The following is a 14,442-nucleotide window of genomic DNA, read 5'->3' as shown; positions in this document are numbered from 1 at the left end:
ACAACCAAACAAAAGTAGTTCTAAGAGAGAAGTAGTTCTGAGAGAGTTCATAGCAATAAATGTGTACATCAAGAAATAAGAGCTCAAATAAACTACCTAACTTTACTCCTCAAAGAACCAGAAAAAAAAGAACAGATGAAGCTTAAACTTAGTAGATGGAAGGGAAAAACAAAAAACAGAGTGGAAATAACTGAGAGAGACACTAAAAAGACAATAGAAAATATCAAAGAAATGAAGAGCTGGTTTTTTTTTTAAATAAAATTGACAAATCTTTTACTAGACCCACCACCAACAAAAAAAAAGCTCAAATAAATAAAATCATAAATGAAACAGACACATTGTAATTAATACCACAAAAATACAAAGGATCATAAGACACTACTATAAACAAATATACAACAACAAATTGGACAACCTAGAAGAAATGGATAATTCTTAGAAACATACAATTTGCCAAGACGAAAATATCTGAACAGACTGATTACTAGTAAGGATTGAATCAGTAATCAAAAACTTCCCAACAACGAAAAGTCCAGAACCAGGTAGCTTCACTGGTGAATCTACCAAAACTTTAAAGAAGAATTAGTACCAATACTTCTCAAATTCATCCAAAAAATAGAAGAGGGGGAAACACCTCTAAACTCATTTTATGAGGCCAGCATTAACTGATACCAGAGTCAGACAAGGACAGCACAAGAAAAGAAAACCACAGATCAAAATACCTAATGAACATAGATGAAAAAAATTCAAAACAAAATGTTAGAAAACAGAATTCAACAATACATTAAAAGGATCATACACCATGATCAAGAAGGATTTATTCCAGGGATGCAAGAATGATTCAAAATAAAGAAATCAATCAGTGTAATATATCACAGTAAAAAAATGAAGGATAAAAATCATATGGTCATCTAAATGGTACAAATCAACTGGTTTGCAAGGCAGAAATAGAGACACAGATGTAGAGAACAAACATATGGACATCAAGTGGGGAAAGTGGGGGGGGGTAGGGTTGAGGGGGAATGAATTGGGAGATTGGGATTGCCATATATACATTACTGATAAGAAAAAAATATCAAATTGTACGCTTTAAATATATGCAGTTTATTGTATGTCAATTGTATCTCAATAAACTTCTTAAAGAAAAAAAAATCATATGGTCCTCTCAATAGCTGTTGAAAAGCATTTGACAAATTCAACACCTATTTATGATAAAAATGCTCAACAAAAAGGGTTGAGAGGGAACAGACTTCAATATAATAAAGGAGATATATGACAAGTCCACAGCTAACATCATACTCAATGGTGAAAAGCCAAAAGCTTTTCTCTAAGATCAGGAACAAGATAAGAACGGCCATTCTCACCACTTTTATTCAGCACAGTATTGGAAGTCTAGTCAGAGCAATTAGGCAAGAAAAGGAAATAAAAGGCATTTAAATCAGAAAGGAAGAAGTAAAACAGTCACTATTTGCAAATGACCTAATATTATATATAGAAAACCCTAAAAAACTCCACCCCAAAACTGTTAGAATAAACAAATTCAGTATAGTTGCAGGATACAAAATCAATACACAAAAATATTTTGCATTCTATACACTAATAATGAACAACCTAAGAGAGAAATTAAGAAAATAATCTCATCACAGGCAGACAATCTGCCCTGCCCACCTGTGTGAATGGCTGCAGAAAAGAAGAAATTAACATATCCCCTCACTGAGGCTGGTCATTCCCAGAGATGTTTTGAAAGACTGATGGCCCGTTCACTTTACTTCCTCAAGGCCTCTCCCTCTCTATTCTACCCTTTTACTTTACTTCCTCATAGCCTCTCCCTCTCTGATTCTATAAAAGAAACTGGCATCCAGACCTCCATAAGATGCTTTTCTGGAGACACTAGTCTGCCATCTTCTCAGTCTGCCGGCTTTCCAAATAAAGTTGTATTCCTTGCCTCAAAAAAAGAAAAGAAAAGAAAAGAAAAGAATCTCATACACAATTGCAGCAAAAAGACCTAGGAATAAACTTAATTAAGGAGGTGAAAGACCTGTACCCTGAAAACTATAAGACATTTATGAGAGAAATTGAAGAAGATATAAATAAAAGCTGTACAGTGCTCATGGATTAGAAGAATTAATATTGTTAAAAATGTCCATACTACCTAAAGCAATCTACAGATATAATGCAATACTTATCAAAATTCCAATGATATTTTTCACAAAAATAGAATAAACAATCCTAAAATTTGTATGGAATAACAAAAGATCCTGATTAGCCAAAGTAATCTTGAGAAAGAAGAACAAAGCTGGAGGCATCACACATCCTGATTTCAAACTAAAACAAAGCCACAGTAATTAAAACAATATGATACCAGCATAAAAAAAGACACACAGATCAATGGAACAGAAAAGAGAAGGCAGAAATAAACCCATGAATATATGGTCAATTAATTTATGACAAAGAAGCCAAGAATATAATGGCAAAAAGTACATTCTCTTCAATAAATGGTTCTGAGAAAATTGGACAGTTACATGCAAAAGAGTAAAACTGGACTATTATGTTATACTATACACAAAAGTTAACTCAAAATAGATTAAAGGCTTAAAAGTAAGACATGAAACTATGATACTCCTAGAAGAAAGCACAGGTGTTAAGCTCCTTGACATCAGTATTGGTGATAATTTTTTGGACTTGACATCAAAAGCAAAGGCAACAAAAACAAAAATAAACAAATGGACTATATCAGACTAAAAACCACCACACAGAAAAAAAATAAACTGTACAACAAAATAAAAATACATCCTACTGAATGGGAGAAAATATTTGCAAATCATGTATCTAATAAGGGGTTAATATCCAAAATATAAAATGAACTCATTTAACTCAAAAAAAAAAAAAAAGACACTCCAATTAATAAATGAGCAGAGGATCTGAATAAACATATTTCCAAAGAAGATATACAGGTGGCCAACAGGTACAACAAAATGTGCTAAACATCACTAATCATTAGGTAAATATAAATCAAAACCACAATGAGTTATCACCTCACACCTGTTATAATGGCTATCATCAAAAAGACAAGAAATGACAAGTGTTGGCAAGGATGTGGAGAAAAGTAAACCCTTGTGCACAGTTGGTGCGAACGTAAATTGGTGCAGCCAATATGGAAAACAGTATGGGGTTTCCTCAAAAAATTAAAAATAGAACTATTGTATAATCCCACAATTCCACTTCTGGGTATTTATCCATAGGAAATGAAAATACTAACTCAAAAGACAGATGCACTCTCAAAATCATTGCAGTATTATTTACCACAGCCAAGATACAGAATCAACATATGTGTCCATGGATGGATGAATGAATAAAGTGTGGTATTCATATACACAATGCAATATTGCTCCGCCATAAAAAAGGAAGGAAATCTTGCCATTTGCAACAATGTGGATGGACTTTGAGGACATTATACTAAGTGAAATAAGTCAAAGAAAGACAAATACCATATGATCTCACTTATATATGGAATCTAAAAACAAATAACAAAACAAACAAAACCAAACTCATTGGTGCAGAGAACAGATCGGTGGTTGCCAGAGACAAGGGGTAGGATTTGGGCAAAACGGTGAAAGTGTTCAAAAGGTACAAATTTCCTGTTATGAAACAAATGAGTCATGAGGTGGTCATGGGGTGGTCACCATGGTGACTACAGCTAATGATAGAGGACTGAATAGTTGAGAGTTGCTGAGAGAGTAGATCTTAAAAGTTCTCATCACAAGATAAAAAATTATAACCATGTGTGGTGATGGGGGTTAACTAGACTTGTGTTGACCATTTCTCAGTCTATACAAATATCGAATTATTATGTTGTACATGTGAAACTAATATCATGTTATATGTCAATTATATCTCAATGAAAATAAACAAGCAAAGAAACAAAGAAACCAAAATAAACAAAGAGATCAAACACATGACAGTCGTCTCAAGGCTCACTCAGTCTGGCAGGGGAGAGAGATGTGTCACAACCAGGACAAGGAAAGAATATGTGTTTGAACGTCTTTTAAGTGCCAGGCACTTTCCTATGTATTATTTATCAATAAATGGTCTTTATGTTACTTCTCTGAGGAATTTAACCATATTGTTACTTTCTCTTTCTCTAAACCCTTTCCTGAGGCTTCCACAACATCATTCTTTTCTAGTTCCTATTACAGAAATTACTTGCAGACTCCTTCCAACACTCCCTTTCCTCTGCTCACTGCTGACCAATTAGGGCTGCTTCCCCGGTGTTCTCCTCAATATGCTCTTGCTATCCTATATCGTTTCCTCAGTGAATTAATAAGCTCGACCACATTGTGGGTTCGCCTGTGCTTGTATGTAACCCTCACATCATTAGCTCCAGCCCAAACCTCTCTCCAGACACCTAGGCCCATGTGTACAACCACCTAATAGACATCTATCCAAAAACAAACAAATCAATCAATGAACACATCCTGCCACCATCTTCTACTTTCCAGTCAAGTTAGAAAACTGAGAATGGCCAAGTCTCTCTCCTTGAAACTCTCATCAAATAAAAAATATATCCCACTGATCCTACCTCCCCCTATTGCAGTAGACAACCCTTTCTTCACTCTTACCACCATTTTCTGTGTGGAAGCCTTCGCAAAGACTTCTGCAATACTGCACAAACCCGTTCTCCTGTTCCAGCCCTGACATCTGTTCTACTGCTCTGACCGATCCTCCAAAATCACAAGTCTGATAAGAGAAGATCATCTTCCCATCTAAAGTCCCTCAATGACATTCTGTTCTGAAGATTTCTTAACTTTGTCTGTTTGGCTGCTGCATACCTCTCCACCCCATACGCATCCCTCCTCCAGAATCCAGCAGCACATAATCTAGTCCTGCAGAACCATGTGCTTTTCTGGGACTATACCCTGCTCCCTTGTACTTTCATGCTGTTCTTTCTTCTCTGAGTTGGCTTCCCTACCTCAATAAGCTGCACTAATTTCAACTAATTCTTTGAGATCAGCTTAAGCATTACTTTCTAGGGAAATTAAGATATACATTCCTGCTCTGGATTCCCAAAGAATGCTTTACACACTTTTAGTTTAGCTTTTTAAAATATTTTAAAATTACTCTAACGACAAGCATTTATTGAGAACATACTGGGTACTGGCCATTCAGTGTCATTTTTCTAAGCACAGAAGTCTCAACATTGAGAAAGACAAAAAAGGTCCCAATTCGCATGCATCTTACCATCCCAGTGGATGGATAAAACTGAGAAGGAGAGAGTGAGATTGAGAGAGAGGAGATAACAGGCAGTGATAACTTTCATCATGAAAATAAAATAATAAACAATGGGATATGGAATCATTTGGGAAAGAAATAATTTAGATTGGATAGTTGAGAAGGGCTAACTGAGGAGATGATATTTAAGCTTGGTGATATCTAAATATTATGACATGTCCAGCCAAGTAAATTTCTGATGGAAGATCATTCCAGGCATAAATGAAGAACAGTTCATGCAGTCACAAATGATAGACTAGCAAATGATAGAATCAGGATTAAAACAGATCTTTCTGAATCCAAAACCCCTGTGTTTTTTCCCACTTACAATGTAAAAACTGTTACACTGTGAAAAAGAAATAGTCAAACATCACAGAATGAGACTATACAACATCTTGGACAGCTAGGCTTAAATTTTATGGGTTGATGGAGTGCTCTATTCACAAATGGACTACACCAAGACTGGATAAATTTTTGGAGAAAAGCATCATCTCTTCATCTGAAATTGTCAAACTTGTAATAAACAAAAATAATGTTTTTCTAGTATAATACAGAGAGTTACATGGTTTTTTTGTTTTGTTTTGTTTTGTTTTCCGAATGATAAAACAGTGCTAACTGTAGGAAAACAAAGGAGGCAAGGTCAACAATTGCAAATAGAGTAATGTCTCCCTTAGCTACTTCTATGGGAGACGCAAGGGAAAGGCTGTCTGTTGAAGATGCCACAAAACACTTTTCACCCTAATTGATTTTCACGTGGAAAAAGTCAGTAGCAAACACAAGTTTGAAACTTTAATTCTCCTTGATCTCTGCAAAACCATGACCATGACGGTGAAGCCCCTCAGGGGCTGTCTCTGCACAATCGAATCCTTTGTAGGAAGAGAAACATCCCACTCCTGAACATACCATGGCTTTGATCATGTCGTTCTCCTGCTTTCCATGACCATTTCCTTTCTAACCGGCAAATCAAACCCAGCCAACGGTAAAGGCTCAGATCAAGTCAGAACGTTCTCCATGAAGCCATACCTGACCTCTGCCTACATCCTTGGCAGATGGTGATTTCAAATTAAACATTTCTTGACAATCATTATTATATGGTTCCATGACATTCTTTTCACTTAAAATTATACACATATATACACATGAATTAACTTTGTGATTTTATACCGTAACTGTAATTTTAAATTATAGGACTAATGTGGCAGAATGTTCATAATAAAAAATCCTACAAATCATGACATAAAGAGAATATATATCTTTTACTTTTGGGGTACATTTAGAAGTAAAATGATAAACTTGAACATCTGAGTCAGTCTCACTTGTTTGTTTAGACTTTTCTCTGTTTCCAAAGGTTGATTATTAACTACCATACGTATATCTATATAATATTAAATAATCTAGTGATACTCACTAAAGGGAAAGAAACTTGCAATAATTATGTCTCTACCATACACCAGCTACTTTTTCTGACACTCTTACCTACTCAATCCTCAGAGCAACCCTATAGGATAGGTCATTTTACCCCCATTTTAATGTGAAAAAAATAGGGCCCCCAAAATTTATACTACTTGCAAAATTCACATAACTTGAATTTGGAAGTAGAAGAATGTAAGTCTGGCTATACCGTTCTGACTCCAAACCTCAAGCTTTTCCCCTTACATCATTTTCATAGACATTTCATAAGAAACCATAAATTCATGCAAACTGAGCATCTACAATCCTTCAAATTTTTAATTTAATTTTTAAACTAGTCTTATAATTATGAAAGTATATGAACACTGTTTTCAATTTTCATGTATATTTCACTACAATTCTAGCAAGAGATAATTCACAGTTTTTAATTTACTAATTTTCTAGTCATGAATTATTTGATCTCCTGTTTCTTTAGCATCCTCTGACAGACACCTGATGTTTTTATGTCTCTCGTATCTTTCTTTATTGCAGGGAAAGTTAAGGCAAAATTGTAAGCATTCCATCAACACTGAAGAGAAAAATTTAGAAAAGTCCATACTTTTAAATCCCATTCTCTCTCTACTTCTCTCCACTAACATTGACCATGTCAATAAATATTCTCTTCTCTTGAATATCAGAAAAGGATTTTCCATGAGAAGATCTAAAAGGCCGCCATCTGGACCTTTCCCAAAGGTAAAAAGCAACGTCAGTTCGCTTTTGGGAAAGCGGTCCTTCGAGGAGTTTGTCTTCCCTTGCATTTTTTTCCCTGCAAACATTTTTATTTGAATGAAGCAATGGCTGGCTTATCCTGCTGAAAGGATACTTTAGATGGTAGAATCCAAGTTACTAGGACCTGTCTTCAGTCTCCTTTAACCTGGACCTTAGGAATGGTAGCTTTCTAACATCAAAGATCAGAGAAGGTCCAAATTGATAACTGTACTGTGGATTTGATCTTGTAAAAATCAGCATCTGTATTGATGGTATGTTCAGATCTATTGATATAATTATTTTCTATGCATCTTAATCTGATTAATTTCCAGTGTCAATGGTAGTATGATCAAATTATGTGTCTATAACTTTTATGTATGAAACAAAAGATATTTGTGAAATTTTAAGTAAGCCTTGCATTAAATGCTCTCTCTTTGGTCATAGACAAGCGATCTTTATATCTCTAGAATCAAATGAGAGAAAGACTGGGCTTTGGGCCCAGAATGATGTAGATTCAAATTTTACTTCCAGGTATAATGTACACAGCTTTAGAGAATTCAACCACTCTGAGGGTCAGTTTCCTCATTTCTAATGACATATAGCACCTAGCTGATGGGTCATGTGGATGATTAAATAGATCATCTTTTCAGGACTGTGGGTTTTAATTAGAATAATATATTAAAGTGCCTAAAGCCTAATAAGCATTTTAGTATTATTTTTTCCCTAGATGGGTAGCTAATTAAAAGTTGCTTTCACGTTTCTGTATTGAGTTAAGTGTATACATATAAAGGGTCACCTGTAAATATTTTACTATAACAAATAATTAACATTGTTTTAATATTTGTCATTCAGATATTTAAGAATGAAATTTACTATATATAAGGAAACAAAATTTATCCTGAATTCTCAAAGAATTTTATATAATACTATAAAATGTTATTCTCCAAACTTTTTGTAAAATGTGACAATTTCTGAAATTTCCTTAAAGGCTAAGAATATTTTAGTTAAAGAAACCTTATTGGGGAAGAAATAAAAGAAGATATATGAGTAACTTAATGGTCAAACCTACTGGAGAGAAATGACTTCTGGTAACCATCCTGTGAGTGCGTGAATCACGGTGAACTCTCCCAGTTCTCTCCTCTCTGCTACGTGGATGCTAAAAAAAGCAAATGCCCGATAGTACGGTTAATAACATTTGAAAACAGAGAGAGATCTATAAAAGACAGGAATCTCTAATAAGCACTGATATAATCATAAATGTAGGGGTCTTACTGGTTATACATTAGAGCAAAAGAATATACTTTTCAAACAGTCAGATGACTTGTTTTGCTAAGGCACTTAAATAGATCCACTGGTAAAATTTCATATCTATTACAAAACATGCTTATAGGCTTTATTTTAAAATGTCATATACATAAAACATATCCATACATATTATATATTAGGAAATATATATATAGATGATACATAATCTATTCTTTATATTCACTATATTGTCGTGTTCTTTTAAAAATAGGACAGTCTTTCATCTTTCTAGTTTCAGCAATTATTCTAAGATTCCTCCAAGGCTGTGTATTAAGTCAGTGTCACACATGGCAGGACTAGATGTGCAAGACATCTTTTTATAAAACCCTTAGATAATTTCAGAGAAACAAGAAACATCCATTCTGCCCTGTACAAAAGAGTGGATCTGCCACCACAGCATAAAATCAAATGATATTGATCCAACATTGCTTTTCTCATTTTAATCCTTTTATTTTAAAATTTTTTTCTGAAGTGATTAGTCTATTTTCATTAACACACACAAATGCCATATTTATGTTCTGCTCTGGAATCAGAGCTTCAGTCCACCTCATGCCAAAGGTGGTGACCGATGGTATTGACTGGCATACACGTCTTTTTCTTCAGAAAAAAAAAAATCTTACTATCTTAGTCCCATGAGCCAACATTTAGAAATTTACGTTGGTTTTTTGTTTACAGATTATAAATTGTGATGTGTCTACCTATCTCAAACATAACAAATATCTAGTGGGATAGTTCGCAGTCTAAACGCCTCTTTGAATAATCATATTTAGGATGTGACTGTGCAAACCCTATAAAAGTACTGCTTTTTTCTTTGCATATCTCACAGTGATATTTAAATAACTGTGAAACATTAATTTTTTAATGTAGAAAGCTAAAACTCACATGAAACTATTCCCTATCCACTATAAAATCTGAGAAAAATTTTGGACAAATTTAAATTGGACCACGTAGTGATTTCCACTGGAAAGCCTAGGAAATGTCTTACATTAAGTCTGGTCCTTTATTTTCAAGCTGGATTTGTTTACTTTTAAAAAATAACAATAATTCTATTACTCAAGTTGCTACAAAATTCTACTGAACTGTAGCTTTAAGAAAGATAAAATGCCACTCCAATTATCCAGGTCACGCATTTACTGCTTCACTGGCCTTGCGTCTCTAATTCTCAGAACTTCAAGTTAGATCTGAGAATTAGGAACATCATTTTCTTTCAAAAATAAACAAGCATAGTTGTCACCATTTAGAATACTTAGCTACCTAAAATGATTGGAGAGGAGCTTTTAAAAATGATTGAAATTAAGGGTTGCAAGCTGGGTAAAACAAATTCCCAATAGAAAATTGAGGGTTGGTAAGAGAAAAAAAGAGATGAAAAGGATGGCAGTGGGAGGGGTTGTTTTTGTTGTGTGGCTTTGGGAGAGAAAAAGGAAGCTGAGCCAAAAGAAAAATCCACAAAAAAAGCAGACCAGGCTGCTGACTGACAGTGCTGTGTATAATAATAGAAGGGGAGGGGGCTGAGCTTTGAGCAAATGGCTGGAGGGGCCTCTTAAAGCAAGTGGGTGTGTTCTGTTGAAAAGGAGAGGCTGTGACACACTGCAGGAGGGGGAAGGGTATCAGATTCAAGCTGGTGCACTGTGTGTGACAATTCTCTCACTGAGCAGTGACACACAGTTGCTGTGCATTTGCAACTCAGGCATCAAAGACTTTTGCATCACTCAGACCAGAATGGAAGGACCACAGGTCTCTGCAAATGGAAGCTAAGAGAATACACATCGCAGATATGTCCCACACATGTTGGTGCACATGTCATGAAGGAACATAAGACACAAGCAGATTTCACAAGAATATTGAAGGAAATATGAGTAGTTTTCATCCTGAATGTATAAAGAGGAACAATGTTACCAAAGGTGTGAGGAGCACATTGACATCCTTCAGAAGAGTTCAGGGTTTCAAGATTAGTAATCGATTGCTGCATATACAGAGCCTAAAATTTTAACTGGATTTCAGTATACATTATTCAGTATTTAGATGAGCCAATATTTTCCCCTACAAAACAACTTCTTTCTCCCATCAGGCTGAAACTTTATTTTCCATGATTGCCTGTCCATTCATCATAAGGAAACATTGGATGTTGAAAAAGTTTTGAGTATTTTCCTTAGGGGAACTTTGTCATATTGCTGGCTAACGCAATACTTCAAATCAGTGGCTTTGGCAGATTTATTTTTATATTAGAAAGTTTACATTGGAGAAAAAGCTTTTTAAGATTGATATTTTGAAAAATAAAGCTATGGAATATAGATATACAGTTGTTGCTGTTATTTGTTTATATACAAGTGAGTGATAATTCTTTATTCTACTTACTCAACATTTGCCAACTTAATGATAGCTTTAGACAAAAGCATTGGCCAAAGTTCAAATTCATAGGTTGTAGCTGGAAGCAATAGGTTGTTTTCTTCATCAAAAGGCAGAAAGTCATCAATAGTTATCTTTCTCCAGCAGCCCTAAAAATGAGAAGAAATATGCCATCAATGATTTACAAATTTTTTTCTCACATTATTGTACACTGCTGAGATTATAATTTCTGTTTCATAATTTTATTTTAGCATCTTACCTTTAATGACTGACATACTGTTATTCAATACTACTCTGAGAATTTTAGCTTATTATTTTATTTAATGTAAATTATAGCACATCTATATCTATATCAATAGTGCCATTGCTTACGAGTTCTTTAGCACATTCTTGGGTGCCCCATCCGACATAATGCAGCAAATTGAACTGTTTCAAATAGCAAAACCAAAACATCATACAATCATGGATAAGTTTAGGCATAATTAAATAGCTTAATGTAGTCATAATGCAAATTCTCCAAATGTAACTTTAGTAATTATTTTTATTCTCATAGGCTCAGTGATCTTATACTTCCACTACCATATTACTCCTACTCCTAATTAAAGATCTATTTTAACATAAAGTTAATTAATACTTTAATAAAATCATTGTATATTTACCTATATATATATTACTTCATAATTAAAAGCTTGAGACAAATGATAAAATAACGAATGTGAACTCAAATATTTTTTTAAACTTTGGTTTTTACATTTGAAATTTTATTTTGAATCTATTCCTTCCCCCAAGAAATATTTTTGGCAGTAATGCAAGCATTGTGAACCCAAAGGCTTATGCCTATACCATTGAATTGCTTATAGTCTACTGAGAGAATGCATATAGGCAAAAAGTATAAAATGTAATATATTTCAAATGCTCTAGGACCAGAGGAAAGTGTGACTAATTTTGCTTGGGGGATGTCTTCACAAGAAGGCGACCTTTGAACTCAAGATTCAAGGAACAGTATACTTTTAGTAGATAGATAGGAACAATAGGGTGAAAAATATTTTCTTTTTGTGACAGTTGTAACCAAACTTATATTGCACTATTTAGTGGTTATGTGATTTTTTTCTTTCTTTCCTTATGGATAAGGTAGGGCAAGACAGGTTTAAAGCCACAAGTGTTTAGTTACTCTCTCTTCTAATTTTAAGGGAAATGACCCAAAAGAATACACAGTGAAATAAGCCAGATACAAAAAGACAAACATGGTATGATTCCACTTAGATGAAGTACCTGGAAAAATCTAATTTATGGAGACAAAAAGTATAACAGAGGCTACCAGGGCCTGGAGGAGAGGGGAATGAGAGGATATTGTTTAATGGATGCAGAATTTCTGTTTGGGTTGATGAAAGTATGGAAATAAATAGTGATGATGATTGCACAGCATTGTAAAAATACATGTCTCTGAATTGCACATTTATAATGGTTAAAATGCTAAATGTTATGTTACATATATTTTACCACAACAAAAATAGCAATAGAAGTTGCCTTCTTACACTTGATTTCAGAAAAAAAATTTGAAGGGGCTATCTGGATTTCTACAAAGGAAAAGTTTTAAGTAGCCATAAGAACTTGTTACAGTTTAACAAGTATCACCTGCTTCCAGTTGATCAATGATAACATATTTCAATAAAGAATGCTTTGATTGCTAAGAACTATTGAACTGTATACTTTGAGTGAATTGTATGGTATGTGGATTGTATCTCAATAAAGCTGTTACGTAAAAATACACAGGGATGAATTTCACTACTACGTATCTAAAATATAATTTGACTAGAGTTATAATATTTTTCTTAGAATTTCTTGATTCAATGATATTAATACATTGGCTGGTTGCTTCCTTTAAATTTATGAGTAAATGAAATATTATTTATATTTTTGAAACCTCATTATAGAACATTGAATTACTTTTGCATTTGGTATTTTTTTGTCACTGCATGTAAATAATGTATATTGACATTTTTATTGAGTTTACTATGTTAGCACCACATAATTTTAAAAGATCATAAAAATGTTTAATTATAGAATGCTGGTAAAGAAAGATGCCTTTTTGCTAAGATAAACATAAATTAATAAAAGATACTTTAGAATACAGTCATGTTCAAATTTTAATATTTTCCATACTTCAGTTCCAGGTCACAATAACTAAATGGCTACATATATTTATACCCTCTTCCTCCTATGACCACACTGAAAGGAAAATAAAAAGTTTGTTTTATAAATAATAGTTCAAATTACAATTATGAAAGATCAAGAAAAGAGTAATCAGTGGACAGAGATTTCAGCAAAAACCTGAATGGTCATAATTATATAAATGACATGGCATCCTGACTTCACTGCCCTACTTCTACTGTAGTAACAGGTGGTTCCTGCCCATTCAGAGTAGAGCTCTGACTTCCAACTTTCACAGAAGTAAACAAGGCAGTTTCTCTCCCCAGCAGAGTCAGCAGGAAGAACTGACCTTCCATCCTCTTGCAGTAAAGAAGAGGTGCCTGGCCTGGTAGAACCTATTGGAGGAACTCTTATTTTCACACCCTACCCATGCAGTATGAACCACACATCTCCCTCCTCAGGTGGTGATAAGGAGATTGTGGGATGGAGTCTTATCTTCTGGGTAACTGAATAGTACTATACTGGCTTTATAAACTAAATTGAGGTTTGAAACAAAGCTCACAAAAGTGATCCAGGTTAACATTCCAAATCTAAACAGGTTGACTACTGACTGCTAAAATAGAAATTTTAATGAGGAACCACAATCACAAGACATAACGCTAATAATGTCCAGGAAACCATCCAAAATTTCTCATCATACCAAACCAATGAGAAAATACAACCTACAGACCACAAAATCAAAATGACAGAGAGGCTGGAATTTTTAGGTAGGAACTGTAAATCTGCTCTTTTAAAAATGCTCCAACAAGTAATTACGAACACTCTTGAAACAAATGAAAAATACAGAATCGCAACAAAGAAATAGAAAATATAAAAAAGGAAAAAATAGTAATTTTGAACTTAAACAATAAACAACAAACCCCTTAACAGCAGAAAGCAAATGACAGAAATTAGTGAACTGAAGGTTAAATCAATAGAAATTATGAGCAATAAGGGAAATATAGATTTAAAAAATAATATGAGCCTCAGGGAACTGTGTTACAAAAATATGTAACATTCATGTCTTTGGAATCCAAAAAAAAAGAGGCACAAAGAATGTGGGGCTGAAATAGTTTTGAAGGGATAATGGCCGAAAACTTTCCAAATTTGTCATAAATCATAATCCCATAGATTTATGGAGCTCAGAATATCCAAAACTGGATAATTCCAAGGAAA

At 34.0% G+C, this 14,442-nt stretch overlaps 1 protein-coding gene across 1 annotated transcript in view; it reads right to left on the bottom strand.

Annotated features, from left to right (window-relative positions):
• The window catches only part of ADGB (androglobin), a 159,620-nt gene that overhangs the window by 101,411 nt on the left and 43,767 nt on the right, over window positions 1-14,442 (bottom strand). The window contains exons 6-7 of the mRNA XM_057739476.1: window positions 11,086-11,225; window positions 8,495-8,581 (exon numbers count right to left, since the gene is read on the bottom strand). Coding sequence (XP_057595459.1) covers window positions 8,495-8,581; window positions 11,086-11,225 — 227 coding nt within the window. The remainder of the gene's footprint in view (window positions 1-8,494; window positions 8,582-11,085; window positions 11,226-14,442) is intronic.

The sequence above is a fragment of the Hippopotamus amphibius genome, chromosome 6 (genome assembly GCF_030028045.1).
Source record: "Hippopotamus amphibius kiboko isolate mHipAmp2 chromosome 6, mHipAmp2.hap2, whole genome shotgun sequence".
Lineage (NCBI taxonomy): Eukaryota > Metazoa > Chordata > Mammalia > Artiodactyla > Hippopotamidae > Hippopotamus > Hippopotamus amphibius.
The sequence above is the reverse complement of the archived record's forward strand: the minus strand, read 5'-3'. Positions and strand labels throughout refer to the sequence as shown.